The sequence below is a fragment of the Cucumis sativus genome, chromosome 7 (assembly GCF_000004075.3).
Source record: "Cucumis sativus cultivar 9930 chromosome 7, Cucumber_9930_V3, whole genome shotgun sequence".
NCBI classification, from domain to species: Eukaryota; Viridiplantae; Streptophyta; class Magnoliopsida; order Cucurbitales; family Cucurbitaceae; genus Cucumis; species Cucumis sativus.
This window is the reverse complement of record NC_026661.2, coordinates 22096409-22117341: the sequence shown is the minus strand read 5'-3', so window position 1 is coordinate 22117341 and position 20933 is coordinate 22096409. Positions and strand designations below refer to the sequence as shown.

At 36.5% G+C, this 20933-nt stretch overlaps 3 protein-coding genes across 10 annotated transcripts; 2 read left to right on the top strand and 1 right to left on the bottom strand.

Annotated features, from left to right (window-relative positions):
- The first annotated feature begins 267 nt into the window (after nt 1-267).
- On the top strand, nt 268-7382 carry LOC101208393 (anoctamin-like protein At1g73020). Of its 6 annotated transcripts, none has more exons than XM_011661351.2 (17): nt 277-1531; nt 1976-2045; nt 2181-2296; nt 2605-2731; nt 2809-2909; nt 2996-3087; nt 3194-3298; nt 3424-3690; nt 4218-4350; nt 4452-4565; nt 4667-4734; nt 4846-4976; nt 5558-5640; nt 5736-5843; nt 6530-6688; nt 6834-6972; nt 7246-7382. In XM_011661351.2, exons 1-16 carry the CDS (start codon nt 1358-1360, stop codon nt 6960-6962), a joined length of 1977 nt encoding a protein of 658 aa, XP_011659653.1. In that variant the 5' UTR covers nt 277-1357; the 3' UTR covers nt 6963-6972; nt 7246-7382. The 6 variants fall into 6 exon arrangements, with proteins under 6 accessions (XP_031744375.1, XP_011659653.1, XP_011659652.1 ...); XM_011661350.2 differs by lacking the exon at nt 7246-7382 and having other exon boundaries at nt 277-715; nt 1339-1531; nt 6834-7224; XM_011661349.2 differs by lacking the exon at nt 7246-7382 and having other exon boundaries at nt 278-715; nt 1302-1531; nt 6834-7224.
- Nucleotides 7383-9456: 2074 nt separating this feature from the next.
- On the bottom strand, nt 9457-13398 carry LOC101208635 (uncharacterized protein At1g51745). Its single transcript, XM_011661346.2, has 3 exons — nt 13021-13398; nt 11362-12566; nt 9457-10942 (listed from the first exon to the last, which is right to left on the bottom strand). Exons 1-3 carry the CDS (start codon nt 13203-13205, stop codon nt 9873-9875), a joined length of 2460 nt encoding a protein of 819 aa, XP_011659648.1. The 5' UTR covers nt 13206-13398; the 3' UTR covers nt 9457-9872.
- Nucleotides 13399-13969: 571 nt separating this feature from the next.
- On the top strand, nt 13970-20778 carry LOC101216653 (RWD domain-containing protein 1). 3 transcript variants are annotated; one of them, XM_004141625.3, is made up of 11 exons: nt 13970-14123; nt 14917-14982; nt 15081-15148; nt 15751-15784; nt 15905-15974; nt 16775-16832; nt 17226-17354; nt 18110-18201; nt 20053-20137; nt 20294-20372; nt 20466-20776. In XM_004141625.3, exons 1-11 carry the CDS (start codon nt 14117-14119, stop codon nt 20543-20545), a joined length of 768 nt encoding a protein of 255 aa, XP_004141673.1. In that variant the 5' UTR covers nt 13970-14116; the 3' UTR covers nt 20546-20776. The 3 variants fall into 3 exon arrangements, with proteins under 3 accessions (XP_004141673.1, XP_031744377.1, XP_031744378.1); XM_031888517.1 differs by having other exon boundaries at nt 13988-14123; nt 14894-14982; XM_031888518.1 differs by lacking the exons at nt 13970-14123; nt 14917-14982 and having other exon boundaries at nt 15910-15974; nt 20466-20778.
- The last annotated feature ends 155 nt before the right edge of the window (nt 20779-20933 follow it).

The window sequence follows — 20933 nt, the reverse complement described above, 5'->3', positions numbered from 1 at the left end:
TTTCATTTTCATAAATATAACCTCCAAATATCTAGATTGATGTAACAAATATGATAACATAGTTTAAATCTAAACTATCTGTAAATATTAATAAATATAAAACATTTTTTCTTTAGTTTTTAAAATTTGGTTGGGCCTAATTTTGAAAAATTCTAGAAATTTTAATTTTAATATATATAGATTTTAATTTTCAAAGCTTGATTGTGTGGAAAAGAGAAAAAGAAATTCAAAGCTTAAGACGAGAGTTGAAATAGTTAAAAAATAAAGTATTAATAACAGAAAGAAATTTAGGACCAGGAGCATAAATTAACATAAAATACTAATATTATTGATATGGTGAGAAGGGAAAGTTCCAATTGTATTGGCGGAAAAAAAATATTCTCCGTCTAAGTTTCTAACAATGTTAGAAGCTTAACTTGCATCGAAGGGGGGATTGAAAACTGACGAAGAAACAGAGGCGAAGAAGAAGGAATTGGGAGATTGGAATTTCTTTTTTCTTTCAATCTAATCATGGAAAGAGTTGTCCTCCATGATTGGAATGTTGTGAACAGAAATAGAAGTTTTGAATGCAGACGGAGCAAAATCTGCTGAAATTTCTCAAACTGACAGTTGTTGGTTCTTCGTCGGTTGCGGATTGCGGTCTCAATTTCGAGCTGGCTGATATCCACCCTCCAAAACACACACATTCAGAAACCCCCTTTTTCTCCCTTTTCTGGTACGCTCTTTCACTGTGAAATTTCACCACCCAAATGTGTAAAAAGGGTTATGGGATGAAGGATGATCACAATTGGCCTTCGAATCCCCAAAAGCCTTTTTCTCTTTTCGTTTTAAAGCCATGGAAAGAGAGAGAAACAGCGTTTGTTTTTGTGTTCACCGTGTTTCACTACGTGTCTCCCTCATTTCTATGCTCGCCCATGTGTCTCTCGAGCGAAATGCTGTGTGCTTAGACACCTGGTTTCTCTTCACTCCGTCTCTCTTTCCTTTTGTTTAGATTCGCTTTGTTTCTTCCTTGTGCATCCGTTCTATCAGTTTTGTGAAAAGATTTCGTTGAATTAGTTCTTGGAAAACTTCATTTGAGCCAAAGCATGTTCCCGTTTGTGCAAAACCATAGCGCTTTTTTGGGTATTCGATCAATTGATTAAGATTACTATTTCCATTTTACCATGTCGGTTTAGTCCCAAACGGTCTTGTGATTGGGACCCATTTGGCTACTGGGTTCTTGTAACAGAGTTTTTCTCTTCTTGATCGTTCTTACATATCCCCAGTTGAGTATTCGAGAATTTTGTTTCCATACGGCGCAGTATTCTCAATCTTTTGGTGCTCCTGGGTGTCGTGTAGACTGTGAGGGAGCGCGGAAATGAAAGTTCATCCGGAGGAACAAAATGTGTTTGAGGTATGTTTGGTGGTTCCGAAAAGGAAAGCGAAGAAAGAAGATGCCACTTGTGACTGTGTGGAGGTGCTTGAAAATGCGTTTCTGAAGGTGGGTTTTATGATTGAGAGGATTGATGGCGTCACTGACGAGTTCATGAAGGTTTGCCTCTGCTACTTGGTTTATATTTCTTTTGATGTGAATTTAAACAATGGGCATTACTTGTTAGACAATGGCGTGATTTATAAGCATGATTTATCCTTCAATTTCTATTGCAATTGGGATGTGCATGTGTTCGTTTAACATCTACGTGTACTAGAGATATTCTTATGTTTAAAACGTATTAGTAGAAGTATCCGTATGAAGTAATAACCTAGCGAGTTTTCACTATGTGCAGCTAGGCTTAGCTAACAATGTAGGAGACTTGCATTTAACTCACTTGCCTTCCGCTTGCTATAGCAAAGTTGTAATTGTTTTGGGCCCGTTTAATACGTAAACACATTTTTATTGATTCTTAAGCTTTTTGTAGGATGAGTCAGTTTATGTGAAGCTTTCGTTTTGTCTTACTTATCCAATCTCCATTTACTGCCTGCTTCTAAAATCCAGTTGGCAGCTCCTCTGAAGTTATTAGGAAAGGCTGCTGCACGCCTAGAAATGAAGAAGAGGACTCATATTGGTAAGCTTAACTATATTTAGTAAACCCCTTGTTCGATTCTTGTCGTCCTTTCTCCATTGGCCTTCTCCAATACCTGTTTTGAATAGGTCGTGTTTTTATTTTTCTGCATTGATCATGGTTCTATCTGGACACAAGGCATGGATTTGCTTTTTGAATTGGACGAGGTTGATGCTTTTGTGAGACAGCCTGATGGTTCGCTCTTCAGTTGGTGTGAGCGGTTTCGTTGCTATCATCACTTGATATACGGGATTGTAAGTGACTTCTCACATGGCGCAGAGCCCCAAAGTTTTTTCCCCGCCCTATTAACTACACTATTCATTTCAATGTTTTAATAAGGGCAATCCATTTGCATAAGTTTTAGTATTTTGAGTAATTTCTCATCTGGAAAAAGTTCCTTCTGTTTAATAATTTCATCTGTCTTTCTTTTGCTTTCATTTGCAAATTATGGATCCAAGTATCAAAATTTTATCTTAATGTACGTCACTAAAAATGCAATTGTGAAAACAACACGGCAAATTGTTTTGAATTTAAACCTATGATTAGGTATTTCATTTTACAGGTAAATGAGAACCAGTCAGCTGTTACTCTTAAATGTGATGAAGAAGAATTTCAGTGGAAGGTTGGGGAGAGTTTAGTCCGTACATTGGAATCCAAGAAAATTGTTAAACAAATATTTCCTCTGCATGGTATAATTTCCTTGACTTCCCTAAAATTTTGCAGCTCTATTCGTATGTTCTGTGGAAATAAGATGGCTATTTTATAGATGAAATAAGGAGGAAGAAACTTCTTGGAAATTGGGCACTTAACTGGTGGGACTTCACTGGACAGCCTATTGACGAGGTTTATTCATATTTTGGTCCAAAGGTACTTCAACTACAATTTTCCTTCGTAGCTGCTAATCTTTCTGATGCACATTTTGACTGACATGCAAGAGAATAAACTGTTTGAAGATTGCACTCTACTTTGCATTCCTTGGAATGTATACACGATGGATGCTATTTCCAGCTGCACTTGGGCTTATACTGCAGCTAGTTGAATTTGGGTAAGCCACTCTATCAAATAGATACTGGGCCATCAGTTCTTTTTAACCTGTCCAAGCATACCAAATTTACATAAGAATCAACACCATGTTGCTCATCTTGTCGCAGGTCCATGCGATTACTGGTCCTCCCCATTTTCTTTATAAGCATTATTTTATGGGCTATCATGTTTTCTCAATTCTGGAGACGGAAAAACTCTGCTCTTATAGCCAGGTACCTTGGTCTAAAAGCATAAAATGTTAGCAGAGCTTGAATCTGCATACGCTATTATGCTTCCTTTTTTTTTGTCTATCATTTGGCATGTCACTCATTCATTTCTCTCAATGCTTGTTGTAAAGATGGCAGATCAATTATACATTTGGAGGTGATCCAGCTTGTAGACTTTCAGGCGTGGATAGCTCCCTACAGATACCTGTAGAGCTCATTGAAGACCAGGAAATGGATAAGAGAAAAGAGAAGGAAGCGTTTCAAAGAATTGAGTGGTTTGGTCGCCTTAGGCGATTCAGAAATGATGCAATTGTCATCTTGAGCATTATATGCCTCCAGTTGCCATTTGAGTTGGCATATGCTCATTGTTATGAGGTCATTCAGTCAGATGCTATCAAGTAAGAACACTAGACATCTTTAAATATTGCATGCAATTAAACTCTTGATATACTTATCAAAACATTTTGGATCATTCTACGTTGAGCATCTTTTTCTTGCTCTCTAGGCATAGGCATTTGATCAATTTGAAAAGTGTCCATTAGCAGTCCATCTTTTTCTTTATTGATGATGCATGCCAAGTAAAATTTCTACAATCTTTACATTCAAAATCTCCATTCCTGATTATACCTTTGACTAAAATGAAACCACAGTCGGTTTTGCATCAGTATGCTCAGCATTCAAGACTGTAAAGTCTCAGTTGGTTACCTTATCAATAATCATTTACCTGTTCTAACTTCACATTAATCTTAGATTTATATATATGTAGCTTAAGAAAAAGCATCTCAACTACGGCATAATATTTTTCTACACATTTCTTGTCTATTTTTGGCAGCAATAATTTAGTACTGTGTACTATCTCTTGGTAACTGTATAAATTATTTGGGGACGTACTGTTAAAAAAAATTATATATGATTTTGGTTACAGGTTTGGGTTGACTGTCTTGTACCTTTTTGCAATTCAATATTTTACGCGGTTGGGAGCTAAGATGTCCATGAAGCTCATTAACTGTGAAAACTATGAAAACAATGAAAAAAGGGCTGATAGTTTGGTCTACAAGGTAAATGGGTCTGTTCATTGTTCTCATCATCTCATGGCTTTATTTCACTTAAATGGGTTTTCTTGCAGATTTTTGTTTCACTTAAATGGGTTTTCTTGCAGATTTTTGGACTTTACTTTATGCAATCCTATATTGGAGTCTTCTACCATGCCCTTTTGCACCGTAACTTTGCCACACTTCGTCAAGTTTTAATACAGCGCCTCCTTATATCTGAGGTGAAAGAGCGATCAAACTTTTTAACTCTTCACCGAGCATTGAACTTTATTCTTCATTGTTTCTGACCGTAGCATGCTTTGAATTTGAAATTGTTGTTCAGGTATTGGAAAACTTGTTGGAAAATTCTTTACCCTATCTCAAGTACAGCTATAGAAAATACAAAGTTCGGTAAGCACTACCATTTTGTCCAATAATTTCTGGGCTTGTTACATTGTGGGCAACCTCAGGCTGACTTTTTTATATAACTGGGCTTGGCCTACTGATCCTTTTGGCGTTAAGGAGCAAGAAAAGACGTGAAAAAGGATCATCACAAGGGAAGATCCAATTCACTTCTCGGGCAGAGAAAGAATATCTGAAGCCTTCTTATTCTGCGAGCATTGGTGTTGAGCTAGAAGATGGGCTCTTTGATGGTAATAAGCTAAATGCAACTCTTTGAAACAAGCAGTATCGTTATGTTGCTTTCTAATTACACACTATATTCAGTTTCTTTAAAGTTCGCAACTTCTGAGGCTTTATTCTGTTTCTTTGGCTGACCAAGTGAAGTTAGGGTTTCTTCTTTGAACCCTTTCTTGACTTGAAATTCCTTGCACTCGAGCATTTTTTTATTATTAAAAAAAACAGATTTTGTTGGGAGGAAAGAGAACGCGAGCTATAGAAAGTTGTGCATATGCACCAAGTCATAGCAAGAAATGTAATGTGAAATTCCAGTAGTTGTTGCTCCTGCTTTTGAGACTTCGTTGCATTTTCCTTGTTGCACTTGAGATTTTCTGTTTAGTTTTGATTGGAAAATTATTGTTGAAAATGAACGAGAAAGCTTATATTGGAGTATAGAAAGATCAAAGAAAGAGATGTCAGGTTTGGATTTTCTCAGAAGCTCTTAATATGTATGTGGTGTGCAAGCATTTGCTTATAAATTTGTGTTCATTGTTCAAGGTCTTTTGTTACTATTTCCCCCTTTTAAGTCTAATGGCAACTCCAATACTGAATGCAGATTGTTTGGAGCTAGCATTGCAGTTTGGAATGATAATGATGTTTGCCTGTGCATTTCCTCTTGCCTTTGCATTTGCTGCATTGGTAAATTCTCTTTCAATTTCATTGTATTTGGGCTGCTTTACCAAGACAGTTCATTTCCTATGTACTTAGGATAATCTTCCGACTTCTATACGCAGAACAACATCACAGAAATAAGAACAGATGCTTTGAAACTTCTAGCTATGTACAAAAGACCCTTTCCCCGTGCAGCAACAACAATTGGTGCTTGGCTCAACATTTTTCAGGTACTGTTCTTTTGGATTTAACAACTACTGTATTTACATCTTTAAAAATCGAGTTTCTCAGAGAACCACATATTTGCCGAACTTTGCCCTTGTAGAAGTGTAGAGCCCTTGAAGTAGTTTTGGGATCAACTTTATTTAAGCTTAAGAACACACTAAAGATCTCACAGAAAACTCAGTAACTCTGAAGTATGGAAATATGCTATAATATCACTCGCAAAGGCTAGACTCTTCCAAATTCCCGATGAAAAATCTCACAAAATTCTTCACGCTCCTCCTAACTTCACTCTCCTATTTGTAAATAAAAGATAAGTTATCACCAACTTACTAGTTATTTATGAATTTGCCCATTCTAATAACCATACTATATTATCCTAATAACCCAACTTTATCTCTATTTAGGTCTCTTACAGACTAATATGATTCATGCATTGAATTTGCTCTTAAATCTTAACTGTGTTAAGAAAACCTAATATATTGGAAGGCGGTCATAACATCTCTAAAGAGGACCAACTCGTTAAGTAGCATCAAAAGTATTGCTTTCCTGTTCATGGAATTTTATTTTTCTTTCTTAACAATTTTTTTTATATATAAAAATTAAATTAAATTAAAAATCTCTCTATGTTGGAAGTTTTATATTTAATATTATGTCTATGTCTAACAAAGTGGCAAACCACTTAAAATTGTAGTTTCTGATAGTGATGTCCATATGCACCAACTGCGCACTTCTAGTATGGTTATATGACCAGGAAGGAAAATGGAAGATTGAACCTGGACTTGCGGCCATCTTAGTAATGGAACATGTTCTCCTACTGCTCAAGTTCGGCTTCTCTCGTTTAGTACCTGAGGTAAAATTAACTTGCCTTTTCTATGAAAAAGTGGAAGAACAAAACATTTTGCAATGCAATAATTTAGGACTTTCTAATCTTATACCATACATTCCCTAAAACTAAAAGGCATTAGAGATGATGGAACTTTTTTTTTTATTGGCAGGAACCTGCATGGGTAAAAGCCAACCGTGTGAAGAAAGCCACTCAGGCACAGGACATTTGTTCAAAACAATTGTTAAGAACCATATCAGGTGGAGAAAAAGCTCTAAACTATGTAAAGAAAACTGAGTAGAAAGAGGAAGGTATTGATAAAGCACATTATCTTTCCACTTCCATCCTTTGGTATAGAGCATATAGAATTATAGATGAATATCATAGAAGTCTGAATTTACACGAGGTGTTTTTTTTTTTTGGGAGGGGGTTATAGATGTATTTTCTCCACCATCTTGTGTTTTTCTTTCTTTCTTTGTTATTATTAATTTTTGGTGGTTTTCTTGTTTGGAACATTCACACGATAATTTTTGTGGGTTTGATTTTATAAACCCATTTGACCATTCCTCTTTCAATGAATGAAGGGTGGAAAAGAATGGAGAGGTAGATCATTCATTGCACACAGGGAATCTTAGTACTGTTTTGGTTCCGTGATCGTTCATTTATCAAAGAGAATCTCACTTTATTCATCAAGGAAAAGCTGAAGATGCATTTTATTTCAGACGCCTCAAGAAAAAGTTGAAGGTGCATTTTATTTCAAACGAAGAAGGAACAAGAAAGTAGACTATGTACATTGTTTTTGATCCTCAGCTTTCATGACACAATACAAATGAGTTTCATTCTGATCCATTTTCTTCATGAAAGCCATAAGCCCCCAACCAATGACCCAAAAGACGTGCACTCATCATCATTGAAACTACTTTGCTTTCAAAGGTCTTCCTTACACAAAAACAAACCTCATGTTGAAGAGAGAAATTGAGTCATTCTAATTTAGTCAAATTCCATGGAAACTTCATCTGGTTCAATTAGCGACGTCGGCTTCCAAAGCGGTCGCTTACTGTGCGGGCATAAGCCACCACAGCTTTAGCCCATTTCTTGATTCCAGTCTTCAACTTCTCTGAATTCATCTCTTTCAAAGACTTTCCTCGTTCCATCGGTATCTCTGGGTACGAAAAACAGAGATCAAAAGATCTCCTGCGCTTTCTGGCAGCTTCATGCCTTGTGAGGCGCTTGGCCTCCTCGGCCTTTGTTAGAGAGAGAGACTTCTTCACAGACATTATCTTTTTTTTTTTTCTTGGCTGCTCGTCTAGCAGCCAAGGATTTGGCACAACCGTAGAGAGACAGTCCGGCTTTGGGTCATATTTATATGGCAGAGATGGCAACTAGGACAAGTAACAGATGTTGCACAAATACGTGTTGTATAGGCACTTCCTTTGACTTTGAACATTCAAAATATACTGTTTCTTTGTAAAGAAGCCTTGGGTTTGCTAAGCTCATTGGTTTGTTCTAATGATCTCATCTCTGTTTCACCATGGTCTGGTGAAATGATGTGAGAAGTTTACTCTATCTTTACCAAAATGATTGTTACCTTATCTTTCTAGCTGCAACCAGGTGAACTTGGAAGTCTGGAAATTCAACTTTGACCATTTCTATAGAAAATATGATTAATTAAATTAATCAAGGTTTGGGATTAGATGTGCAGATTTAAATAAGCGAAAGTCATTGTTTATTACAGAGCTATTGGTGTACCTCTGGGGTCAATGCAAAACATCCTTCAAGGGAATTGAAGGGAAGGCAGTTAGTCATAGAATTAGCTGGCTGTTAGAGGTTTAAAAAACCATAGCTTACTTTCTCAAATCATAATGGGTTTTAGATTAAGTTATTCTTTTCTATTCTTTTTTTAAACATCAGATGATTCCAATCACCATCTTTACAAAAATAAATAAATAAATAAATGTATGATGCTCGAACTCTTGTACTTCAGTAAAAAAATCATCAATTGTTGCAATTGTTTTAGCCCCGTTCTCTCAAAATTAGTCCTATTCAGAAGAGAATCTAGTAATCTCCAATTTGTCAATTAAAGCATAGGTAGACTATCTCCACTGGAAATCAGAAAAAAAATGCAAAATTTTGATTGTAAATTGCTAACTTGGATGGATAATTTCAGTTTTGAGGATTTCTCTTTGACCATTGAAAAAGTCTTGATTCCATCTCCTCTTAATTTTCGCAATTGGGTAGCATACCCTACCGTGTTTGATGGTAATAAAAGTAAAACTTGCATTCTTACTTTTCAACAAATTTAATTCATGAGCAAACGGCAAAGGTTGTATTATTTTGTTCAGAATACGTTACTGAAATATAAATCTACTTTTTAAATTTTGGATGATCTTATTAGAAACAAAAGGAAACTTCAAGGAATTGTATTAACGGACTTTTTTATTTGAGATGATTATATATTATTTTGGTTGGTGGAACATCAACTGGAACTGTATTCTCAACTTTCACTCTCACTATCTCCATCCTTCTTGCTAGAGAAAACAAAAAGTGAGGAATGGGAAAACATAAACTCAAAGGAGCAAGAGCAATAACAAGAAGAAATTGGAACTCACAAATTGTTGAGTGGAAGCACCTTCCAAAATAGGTCATTAGTATGGAAAACTCTTTTCTTTTCTGAACCTTTTCTAACGATTACCATATTATGCTAGATCTCGGGTAAGATTCATGAAAAATTTGAACAAAAATCACATGCACAAAGCTGTTAGAATGTGTTTTAAGTGCCCAACAGAATCAGAGAATTGGGAAGCTAAAGAACAAATTTAGAAGTTTACTGAGGATTAATTAGTGACAATATTGTTTACATGCATTACAATGGGAATGGAAGTTATTTCACTCTTGGACCAAGAAAAACTAACTAAACGAGGTCAACAATAGTACCAAACACCAGATGATTCCAATCACCATCTTTACAACTCTGCCGCTACTTTTACATATATACAGAGCTAACAGAAACCATGCTTCCTACTCCTGTCCTACCACTTCCTCTCTACAAATATCAAAATGTCAAAGAACTTGTACGGTTGATTCTATCAATCTACCTTAATGTTGAATGCTGCTGTATGCATACCGCAATTCTAATTGAACAGACACTAGGTTGTGCAAATTGTATAATTTAAGCAAGCTGTCAAAGAACAAACCTAATTCATGGGTTGCCTCATGTTAATGCATGGTGTGAAGGTCTGGCTAAACCGCTCACTGCTTCGTTTATCCGACTGAACACTACTTTAAGGGGGATGCAGGTGATGACATGATCACTAGACTTCTGTACCATTCGTTTTGGCTGATTTTGGTGCCGATTTCCAGTCAATGATGATAGTTTGCGGATCTTTTTACATAAATGCCCAGATTTCTTCATTCTCGGCGATCTGGAGGGTGAGAAACAAGGTTGGGATGGTGACTGTTTGGACTGTTTGGCTTGAGTTCTTGAAGGTGCAGTGTGCTTGCCTGTCACATAACATTGTTCATTGCCTTCCGGTTCAGAATCTGCTCTGGTCAATAATGAATCACAGTGCCCATCTTCCACAATTTCAACTGTGAGAGGATGACCAACTATGGCTTTACCATTCAATTTGCTCATCAGAGAAACCAATGGAACATGCTGAGGCCTGTAGCTGGCTTTCACCTCAAGCTCAACATCATATAATAGTGGATTAGCTCCATGATTTCTAACATAAAATTCTGGCATCTGATATCGATGAACGGCAAAGCGGGACTGGCGATAAGGAAGCAATTTTTGAGGTACTAGAGGGTCATCAAGCAATTGTTTCATCTCAGTTTTCAGTTCACTTGCATTTGGTTTCCTGTAAGATACTTGCTTACTCCATTCAGAGAGTCCATCCACCTGACTTTCAGCAAATTTTTTGGACTTGGCTAGCAGGTTACAATCATTTGCAGAGGGGGATCTCCCAACGTTGTTGTACTCTACTTTACCTACCAAGCATGCATCAGATGCATCATCCACATCCAAGGAATTTTTTGAATCTTGTTTTCTGTAGTTACTTAAATGCCTCGACTTCCTCTTTCCCTTCAATTGCCACCTTGAAGTACCTCTCTCAATCTTTTGCTTAGTATTATCATTACGAGTGGCAGCTGAAATTGAAGAACCGGGTTCCTTTGTTCCCTCGTTCTCCAAAGATGCAGCTGGAGTACTTCGACTGGACTGCTTTCCTAAAGCACCAACTGTAGACCTACCAGATGAAGAAGAGGGATTTGTAGGAGAAAAACCTGACAGTTGGGGAACAAAAATCAGTACAATATCATCCAAATGCAACCTAAAAACTTTCCAATCTATGCCACAGCAGAACACCTTGACAGAAAGTAATTCAAAGAGAAACAAGCACTGTCTGAACCTATCAACTATCATCAGGACCAATAATAATGTCATCAAATGAACCAAAAAGTTAATTCTAAAATGATACATGAAAGGGAAAAAAGGTATTATCAACGATGCCACAGCCACATATAAATCACAGGCAGCATGAACCAGGAGGCAAGAAGAATCCGTAAAATAAAATCAAGGTGTAGCAGAAATGTAAATAAGCCAAAAACATAATTTTATCAGTTAAAGAACATAAAATTTGAACCTACACATACTAAAGAGAACGTATATATTAAAAATTCATAATTGTTCACTTCAATCATACCAGCAGGGTGCTTCTCCTCTTTAACCAATGTCACATCAAATAGCTTGTCCGAAGTTTTATTCTCAGAGATCTCAGATATACTGGAGACTTCATTTTCCTTTGCCTTAGAGTTAATCCGAGACACTTCAGATGCACTTAAAAAGGCTTCATCATCACAAGAAACTGCAGTGCCATTGCCGTCTGAACTATTGATAACTGCTAAAGAATTAGTTCTCTTCGACTCAGTATCTAATTCAGAGATTTTACCATCAGATGATCCCCATAGGTTAGAACTACATGTATTAGGGAGCTGATCACAAAACACTGGAACAGATACCATTGCTGTGCTCTCCAAGACCTTCGTCAATGGCCGACGGCGATTTTTCCTTTTCAAAAATTCCTGCACAGTTGCCACTGGTGATCGCTTTCTTCTCAAGGATGATGAATACATATGAATAATCTTCGGAGGATTTCCATTTCCATTAGTCACACAGTTTCCAGTATTCGCATCACAGTGGGAAGCATCCTCTTGCTGAACTTTTTCAAGTTGCACTCCAGCATGGGACTTCCCGTTTGCCAATGAACCCATACCCAAATCTTCAAGTCCTCTCATACGCTTAACACCCTCGGTTCCATCATCCTCTGAATCATTTGGTGTTCTCCTCCTGTGTTCAGACAGAACCTTCGAGGAACTGGCATGATTAGTTTCTTCCAAAGGAATGTCTGAATGAGAGATTTCTGGGGCTGAATCAGAGCTCACTTCAGAATTACTCTTTTTAGGACAGGTATCTTCCGAATTACTCTTTTTTGGACAAGCGTGTTCAGAATTACTCACATCATCGGACATGATGGCTTCTTCTTCCTCTTCGACTTCCTCTTCTTCCTCCTCCTCTTCCTCTTCTTTTTCTTCGTCTTCTTTTTCTTCTTCTTCCTCTTCTTCCCCTTCTTCACAAGAATCAGACACAGGAGAAGACTCACTGACTAAGATACCATGGTCGCCATCTGAAACATTATTCTGAGTCCTGTAGCTAAAGTCCAACTGATCCTTGCCTAAAAGGGCACTCTCAAGCTCAAGAGCATGTAGAATAGCATCTTCCCTCCGGGCATACTTCACGGCCTTTTTACAAGAGTTCGCTGCAGAAGCCTTTGCCTTCTCAATGCATTCATCATATTCTCCACATCGGAATGCCTTCACCCTCTTAGATTTCTCAAGATTGTACCAGTCACTAAACCAACAAGAGTAAGAATATAGTCACAATAGAGAGAAAAACCTCAAACAGAAACAAAATAAGGCACCTAACATTCAAAACATAGAGAACAGGGGAAAATCAGGATGCATAAAAAGTGGTAGATGCAACTGCAAGGGAAAAACTCATGCTTTCCAGAGACCAAATCTCTAGCTAATAGCTATAAGCCACCAAAAAGAATTTATGCAATCATTGTTAAACAAAAAGCAAAAAGCCACAAATGTCAACGTTTAGCTTCAAAGAACAGCCAAGTGAGAACCACACGGACATCAAACATCATACGCAACCTTGCAGAACGAAAAGGGTTAACCAGTAAACACAAAGGAATTGGAAATGACGAGATAGAGCCAGGAACAAGAAGATAATACAATCCACACAAACCAAATCAATGAAGAACAGAACTTAAAATGAACCAATAACAAGAAGCAATTACATGCTAGCGTCTTCGCGACCTAGAAGTTTCACCGGCGTACCGGATCTCGGAGAAACCAAACAACTCTCCGACAATTCATCGAGGCCCAAAATCTTGCCCGGCCACCACGACCCATTTCGGCGGCGGACCCAAACTAACCCTCCAACCGATGAATCTATACCCTTGGCCTCGCTAGAACTTCCCATCTCCAAAACCCCCCAGAACCCAAAGACCAGGGGAAAGAATTCCTCAAATGAACAACCCCTTAGCTGTTCATCTTGAAGCGCAATCAGTAGTGATTAAAACCGTAAAAACCTTGCTTTCACCGACAAATGCATACACCACTAACAAAGAGGAACCCCTGGGAATAACTAGATTAAAGAGAAATGCATACTTGCATGCGTCAGAGAGAAACACCAAAATTTAAGCTTCAAAGGGAAAGGAAGAGCAGTTGGAAGCGGCACTGAAAGAACAGGAGAAAAGGGTTTAAGGGAAAAACAGAGATCTACAACGAGCTCCAAGATTTAAGAGTCTTTCTCAACATTACTGCAAAATATTTTTCAGTGTTCTTGATATGATTTTTCTGTTGACATCCATTTATGTTTATGGGGTTTTCTTTGAAGAAGCTTATGTATGTGGTGTAAAGGGTGTCCAAGCCAGGTGTGAGAGAGATGTGAGTTCGGATCAAAAACCAACCTTTTGGTGGGGGAAGAGAGAGGGTTTCTGTGAAGAGTGATAAAGGGTGGGTAGTAAATAAAATTTTATTCAAAAATGAAAACTATTCGGCGAGAGAGAGAGAGAGAAAGAGAGAGAGACAGAGACGAGAAAAAGGTTAAATAAATACAAGGGCAACAAGGGTTTTTATAGTTTATTTCCTCTGTTTTATTTCCCCCTTTTCTTCCATTCTTTTCCCCCTCAAACTCGAAAAAATTCCCACAATTTTTCCTCTCAATCCATTATATTTGGTTTTCTTTACCAAATCCCATAGGGAAAGAGCTGAAGAACTTATGATTTTTTGTTTTAATTAGTAATTTTGGGGTCTCCATTAGCTCAGTGACCGTGATTGCATTTTAGCGACGCCAGGAAGAGGTGTAAGCGGAATCCAATTATAGCAGCCATGACTGGTACGCAATTTTCCCTATCCAACTTCTTTCAGATTCACCTTAATGTTAAGGAAGTTTGGAAGTGTTTTATGTATCCTTCCTTTATCTGAATATGGATTCTTTCTTATCGTCTGTGCTTCAGCTCTGACTTCTGCTAGTATTTTTCACCTGATCATATAAATGTCTATTGGTTCTTGCTATATTTACTTTTCTGGCTACTGCTAGTATTATGCTTTGCGATTATGTTAACGATTTCTACCAGCTGCAGATTGAATGTTTTTCAAATCGTGAAAGTTCTGTGATGTGGTCTTCATGAAAGAATGCTTTTTAAAAAAAAAACTTTTTTCTCATTGACGATAGACTTAATGGGCTGGGCGAGAGTATGGGGATTTCGATGGGGACAGCAGAAGTCTGAAGTCCGATAATTAGCATATACTTTGTAGTACTGTGCCTTCATATTTTGCTTTGACGAAGTGCGTGTAATTGCCAGCACGTGTTACACTTTCCCTATGATACGAGACCAACAGAACTTGAATATATAGGTCTTTATTAGCATAGCGCCTTCATACTTTGCTTTGACAAAATTATTCCTATTTATTGGACAAAATAAAAATGAACATGTTAATGTGATCAAATTAATGTGAGATTACAGGACTTGAATACTTTGGGTGTGATTGGATAACATACAATCCTATACTTCAATATCTAATGAATTGATGTGTGTGCCCGTGCTTATATACTGGATTATATTTTGTCTGGACTTTTCATTATGTCCCCATAAATTCTAACAGTTGGTGTTCGATTCGGCTTGTAGACTATGCACAAGAGCAGGAAATGGAAATTGAAGCATTGGAAGCTATACTTATGGACGAGTTCAAAGGTTTGTGACACATTTGTCTCTTAGAATTCAAAGTGCTTCGCTACCTTTTCTCTCTTTTAACTTGTCAGGTGCCCTTTTCTGTCTGTATTCTATGTCAGAAATTCACTCAAGTGAGAGTGGCCTAAACACTTCTAGTAGATGTTTTCAAATAACACTGTCTCCACAGGTATGTGTGTCTCTGTTTCCCAATTGTTCTACTTTTTCTGCATGGTAAGCAATAAGCATCCTACTTAGTGCTAATGATAAGTGCTATGCTGGATTCTGAGATGAACAGGATATGATAATTGTGCCGACTCTCTTTTCCTCTTTAAAGAAGGGAGGAAGATAGGGGGAGCACAATGGTTGAAAATTTTGGATATATCTACTCCGCTGTGAAGAGCTTAGCTTTAGTATAGGTACAAATGGATTGAGTTCTACTATTTTGGTTACTTAAGAATTTGGGTTTAATTTAAGTTGTACTTCAAACTAGAACTTTTGAAACGAGCATTTCATATTTCTTGAAGCAGTTCTTAGAACAATATTTCAAATATTATGGTAAATCTTTTTCGGTGGCCATTCGTGAGAAGCAGTTAATATTTTCCTTATTACATTCTACCCTGGATATAATAGTTATCAATTTGCTTTGTGGTTTTGGAGACATTTTCATTGTGAAAGATTAGGACCTATTATAATTTAGCGTTATTTGCTTACTTGCTGATTGTCACCAAAGAAAGTCGACCTATTGAACTTTATGATCTTAATGTTCATTACCTTTGTTGTTTTCAATAGGATGATGAGACAGATGAATCAACAATTATGCCAGGTTGTTCTTACTTAAGTTTCCTTGCTAATAGATATACATAGAGGTTAACTACTTTCTTACCGTCCTAATATAGGATCAGTAATTTATGTGGTAGTAAGCTCTTGCCCAATTTTTTTGCAGTTCAGCTGGGTTTGATTTTCTCTCATACAGAGAAGTATCCTGATGAACCTCCACTTTTGAATGTGAAAAGGTTGTATAATTATACTGTGCTTGTAAATACTTAGGTGAATCCTTAGTATCCTTTACTTCAATGATTCAAAATAAACATAAAGATTTAATCTAAGTTGCCTAGTTAGGTTGTGGATTTTGATTCCCAGACTCGTTCTGGCGGCACATTAGGGGGTTGTTTGGTAGGCAATCCAGTTTTACTTTTATGTTTTCAGGTTCTATATGCAGTTGCAGATATGTTTTTTATTTTATTTTTTCCAAAGTATGTGATTCAAATACTGCAACTTTTGAAAACAATGTTTTTCTATGTTTTATTGTATCGAAATCTTGAATTTGAAAATTTATATTTAAAATGTACTAAAACATTTTAAAAAATATTGCTCATATTATAAACTCAATTCATTTTTTGTTAAATTAAAATGTTGTATAAGTTATAATGCATTATAAATTATTTGATAGTGTAAAATATCATTCAAAATTCTTAACCGAAGACATGTTCATAAATTATAACTTAATTAATAGTAGTTTATACTCAACCTAATATTTAGTGGATAACTGCAATTAGTTCTTTTTAATTTATACATGTATTATATCAAACACATCTGGAACAATTGTTTAAATTGGGATCAATTTCTAAATCTGCTACCAAACATATATTTAAAAAGATAAACTGCTACTTTGTTTTTATTGAACCCCTTTTTTTCAAATTTTTATTTCTGATTTGCCTACCAAACATACCCTAGGTTATTTGAGTTAAAAAGAATATTTCATTCTTTAGCATAATAATATATTGATTTTTGGGTTTATTGCTTTGTTGCTTAGTATTAGAGGAATACCGGGAGAAGATCTAAAGATTTTGAAAGAAAAGCTTCAGCAAGAGGTATTTTCTTTAATTTAAATAGCTATCACACATCGGTAACATTGATGCTTATATTCTTTCAATTTTCTTTTCCAATGAGAACTTCATTTCTTATCAGAAAATAAAAAGAAAAAAAAATCAAGTTATGCCCTTAGACTTTGAGGATTCTTTCAACTAAACTAATAATTATATCAAGTATATAATGTGCCCACAAAATTGGGTTGGGAAATAAGATGACACGTGAAAGTTTCTGTCAGTGTAGCAGAAAACAGCAAGTTTCTTATAGCCCTTTTTTATTTACCAAAATTGCCTGATGATTAGTAAGCTAATTATTGGCTATTGGATGGTGAGGAACTTACGGTTATCTTGATAATGTGCTATATCTGACATTTACATCTTAGTATATTTGGACAGGCTTCTGAAAATCTCGGTATGGCTATGGTCTACACACTTGTCACATCATCTAAAGAGTGGCTATCTGAGCGATTTGGTCAAGAAAGTAGTCTTGAGATTGCTGAAGCAGAAGAGAGAGCAAAAGAAGATGTACGGGTTTCTATTTTTATCTTCTGTTATTAGTTTTTTATAAATAAAGATTCTCTATTTACTTTCAGTTACTTTTGTGATTGATAGTTAATAATACTGTTGGACTGGAAATGACATCTGTGTCTAGATTTACGTTTTTAATTTTTATTATGGTGTTTATTATATATTTGGGATGACTGATGAGTACTACAAGTTTAGTTATTTATGTTTTTCTCTTCTTTCTTTTTTTTTCTTTTTAATGAGAAACCATGCTTTTATTGAGATAGATGAAAGGATACATAAGGGGATAAAAAAATTCTATAACAAAACAGCCTCCACACCCAATTATGGGAATGCCTTCCAATCCAAAAGAATTAGGTTCAATTGATAGATTAAAAAGATGGTATTAACAGATGCCCACGAAGAGGAATTAGATCTTGTTGCATCCTAAAGTTCCCCACAGACCTCCTCACCCCATGGAAAATTCTACTTTTCTTCTCAAGTCAAATGCCCCACAGGAATTAAATCTAATTGTATCCCAAAGTCCCTCTCCAGTCTCACTCGATGGAAAATTCTGATGTTCTTCTGAGGCCAAATGTCCCATAGCATAGGAATAAAAAAAAAGAACCATCCTTCAAAATTTGTTTATTTATGTTACATTCTTGACTCGATGACATATGTTAGTCTATGTTAGACTATCTTTTAAAATACTTGACTGTTGAACATTGCTTGAAATTGAATGAACTCATTTACATTCTGCTTCTTTGATCTCACAGGTAATTGTACCACATGGAGAACCTGTCACCCTTGACACATTTTTAGCATGGAGGGAAAGATTTGAAGCAGAGATTGCACTGGAACGAGCCAAGTAATTTATTTATTTTTCTTTTGCTCCCCCGCCCCCCACCCAATATATATATACAACAACAAAAGTGCGACCATTGTTGTCCTTGTAAAGGTTAGGCCGTTAGAGTAGTCTCGGGTTTTGCTAGTAGTGTACCTGATGACTATCCCAACAATATGGTTGAAGTTGTACAATACCTTTCTTGGATGGATGAGTCTTATTAAACCACCGATTCATCCAAAAGCTTAAGCTGGTGGTTGAAGGCAAATTTAATTATATATCACCAACAAGTCTCAATGTTAATGTAGTGAAGGAGTGGATCTCGATGATATGGCAACGAAGTGGATTGTTCTGTCTAATGTTCTAATGGAGGGAGCTTCACTTCTATGGACTGGATGTCAGATGATGGTTACTGGAAACCGTGGAGGTTTTTTATAAGCAGATCTCATTTGACTTTTTTAGGCAATCCACAGGGTGTTAACTTTAGATGTGCCAATATAACTCGCAGTTTGTAGATGGCAAGGACCTTACTAAGTCTGTCTTTCGAAGACTAATTCTTCTGAGAAGAAACTCAAATGGCTATGATGCCTCCAGGATTCTTTATTGGAGGAGAGAGAGTGTTGTCATTCGTAGAGCGTGTTGTTATTTGCCAGATACCTGTGGGAACTCTGAGCAAAACAATATGCAGCAGAAAGGGCATATGAAGGTCTTTCGAAGCTGCTTTATATGCGTTTTTGGTGGAGCACCAAACAGAGGACTTGGACCACCTTTTTATTATCTTGATTGTTGCTGGATCCCCTTGTGAAGATTGTGAGTGGCTCCTTAAATGTTTTATGGTTGGCACTCCTAAAATGCCTCAAGAGACTTTTGGTTCTTAGCACAACACTAACATACAGAGGCCCAATTTTGTGGATCGTTCCTGCCCTAAAAAGAAAACGCTAAGGTTAGTTGTAACTAAGCTTTACAAATGAAAACAAGGAGAATGGGACAGTCCTATTTACAAATGCAAACAAGGAGAATGGGACAGTCCTATTTACAAAAAACTTAAAAATTACCAAAAGGGCTCTGGTTGTTGAGAATAAGAGAGAAAGAAAATCACAAAAACTAATCTTCAAACCTGCATAACTACTGAACTTCTGGTTCACACTACGTATAAAACAATCTAAATGATTAGCAATAGAGCTTTGATATGTACTTATTACTAGTCCTTATCCCAACCAGGCTACAAAAAGTTGTGCACTAGTCCAGGCAAATTCATTATTAATCCAACCTAATACGTTAGCTAATGACTAAGATATACCTTGGGATTTTCGATAGGTAAAGATGGGATGTTCTTTGGAATTCTTTGGGGAAATTGAAATGGGGCAGCTGACAGCTTTTATGTCTGTCTCTGTGTGGCTAATAACAAGGGCTTTAAATATTCTTCTCTTCTTTTGGTTTTGTCTAATTATAGAGCTTTTCTTTTGTAATTTGCCTAGTCTCGAGATTTAATGGTCCCTAGTTTTTTTCTTCCGTTTTGTACTTGACATTTGATCAGCATATTTATATTCTATCTTTCCAGTTTCAAAGAAGTCAGATATTTGATAGGGGACCTGAATGTATTGACTTATAAAAAATTTGAGCTTTAGTCTCTTTTCATTTCATTATTGAAGAGCCTTGTTTCAACTTGACCCTCCCAATCTTGCGATCACTCTCAAGCTCTAATCGCCTCACCAAAATATTGTTTACAGTTCTTCCCTACCCACGGGATTTATAAATTATAACCAATCTTCCCCAAAAAACTACTTAACTGTTTACCAATGTACCTCAATATCTCTCTAATACCATTCCTATCAACAATTTTGTTTGTTGATAATAAATTTGAACTTCTTTCAGGATAATGCCCGAATCAGCTCTTACTGCACCTAAGGAAAAGAAACTTGCTGGCAGGCAGTGGTTTGAGAGCGGAAGAGCTTCTGGGGTAATTTTTCTTTTTAAGCACCGGTGTCATTGCTAGAAGAGAAAGACTGATCAACTGGCTATTTCATCCTATGATACAGTTGGTATAATGTCGAATCTCCAGTTAGCTGGAGTTTCTGCTTCATTCAACTTAACATATTGCTCACTTTTTTAACAGAAAGGTGCAGCTCCAGTTACTGAAGGATCTGACGAAGATGACGAGGAAGATATTGATTTCGATGAGGATGATTTTGAAGGTGCTCCCCCTCCCATCTTAATAATAATACATACTAAATTGTTCAGTTGTTAGCATTAACCCATTCCAAACCTTTGCATTGCTTGAATTGCAGATGATGACGAGGAAGACATGCTTGAGCACTATCTAGCCGAGAAATCAGATTCATCCTCTCACTCATCTAGAAGGCCTTAGTTATTTATCAGTTTATTTGCTTCATTACAAGAATGGATATCAAATTTTGGCTTGTAATCTTAGTTGGAACGAGGGTGACAATTTTTCCATTTATACAACTTTTTGTTCTATTCAGTTACGATGAAATGAGATGACTGATGATCTTGGAAGTTGGAAATTCGTATTTTCTTGTTTTGGTTAGAAAGAAAGCTAGTGGTGGCAAGCCAATTAATTAGTGATATATTTTGTTTCCATATTCTCTCTTTCTTACATTTACTATTTATGAAAGATTCTTATTGAAAAACATAATGCCAAATTTATCACTACTTTGCAAATCCTTTCTGATGAAGAAATGTCCTTTCTTCACATAGGAGGCAACAGCGAACCAATGATAACTACATTTTCAAAA

What these genes read in the sequence shown, in the direction of transcription:
- LOC101208635 (XM_011661346.2), bottom strand. Translation starts at nt 13,205, where the DNA reads ATGGGAAGTTCTAGCGAGGCCAAGGGTATAGATTCATCGGTTGGAGGG. An exon ending in GGTCGCGAAGACGCTAGCAT is followed by an intron (nt 12,567 to 13,020) that starts GTAATTGCTTCT and finishes TTGTTGGTTTAG; the next exon opens with TGACTGGTACAATCTTGAGA. An exon ending in AGAGGAGAAGCACCCTGCTG is followed by an intron (nt 10,943 to 11,361) that starts GTATGATTGAAG and finishes CCCAACTGTCAG; the next exon opens with GTTTTTCTCCTACAAATCCC.
- LOC101208393 (XM_011661351.2), top strand. Translation starts at nt 1,358, where the DNA reads ATGAAAGTTCATCCGGAGGAACAAAATGTGTTTGAGGTATGTTTGGTG. An exon ending in ATTCAGTCAGATGCTATCAA is followed by an intron (nt 3,691 to 4,217) that starts GTAAGAACACTA and finishes TTTTGGTTACAG; the next exon opens with GTTTGGGTTGACTGTCTTGT. An exon ending in TCTCTCGTTTAGTACCTGAG is followed by an intron (nt 6,689 to 6,833) that starts GTAAAATTAACT and finishes TTTTATTGGCAG; the next exon opens with GAACCTGCATGGGTAAAAGC.
- LOC101216653 (XM_004141625.3), top strand. An exon ending in CCACTTTTGAATGTGAAAAG is followed by an intron (nt 15,975 to 16,774) that starts GTTGTATAATTA and finishes TTTGTTGCTTAG; the next exon opens with TATTAGAGGAATACCGGGAG. An exon ending in AGAGCGGAAGAGCTTCTGGG is followed by an intron (nt 20,138 to 20,293) that starts GTAATTTTTCTT and finishes CTTTTTTAACAG; the next exon opens with AAAGGTGCAGCTCCAGTTAC.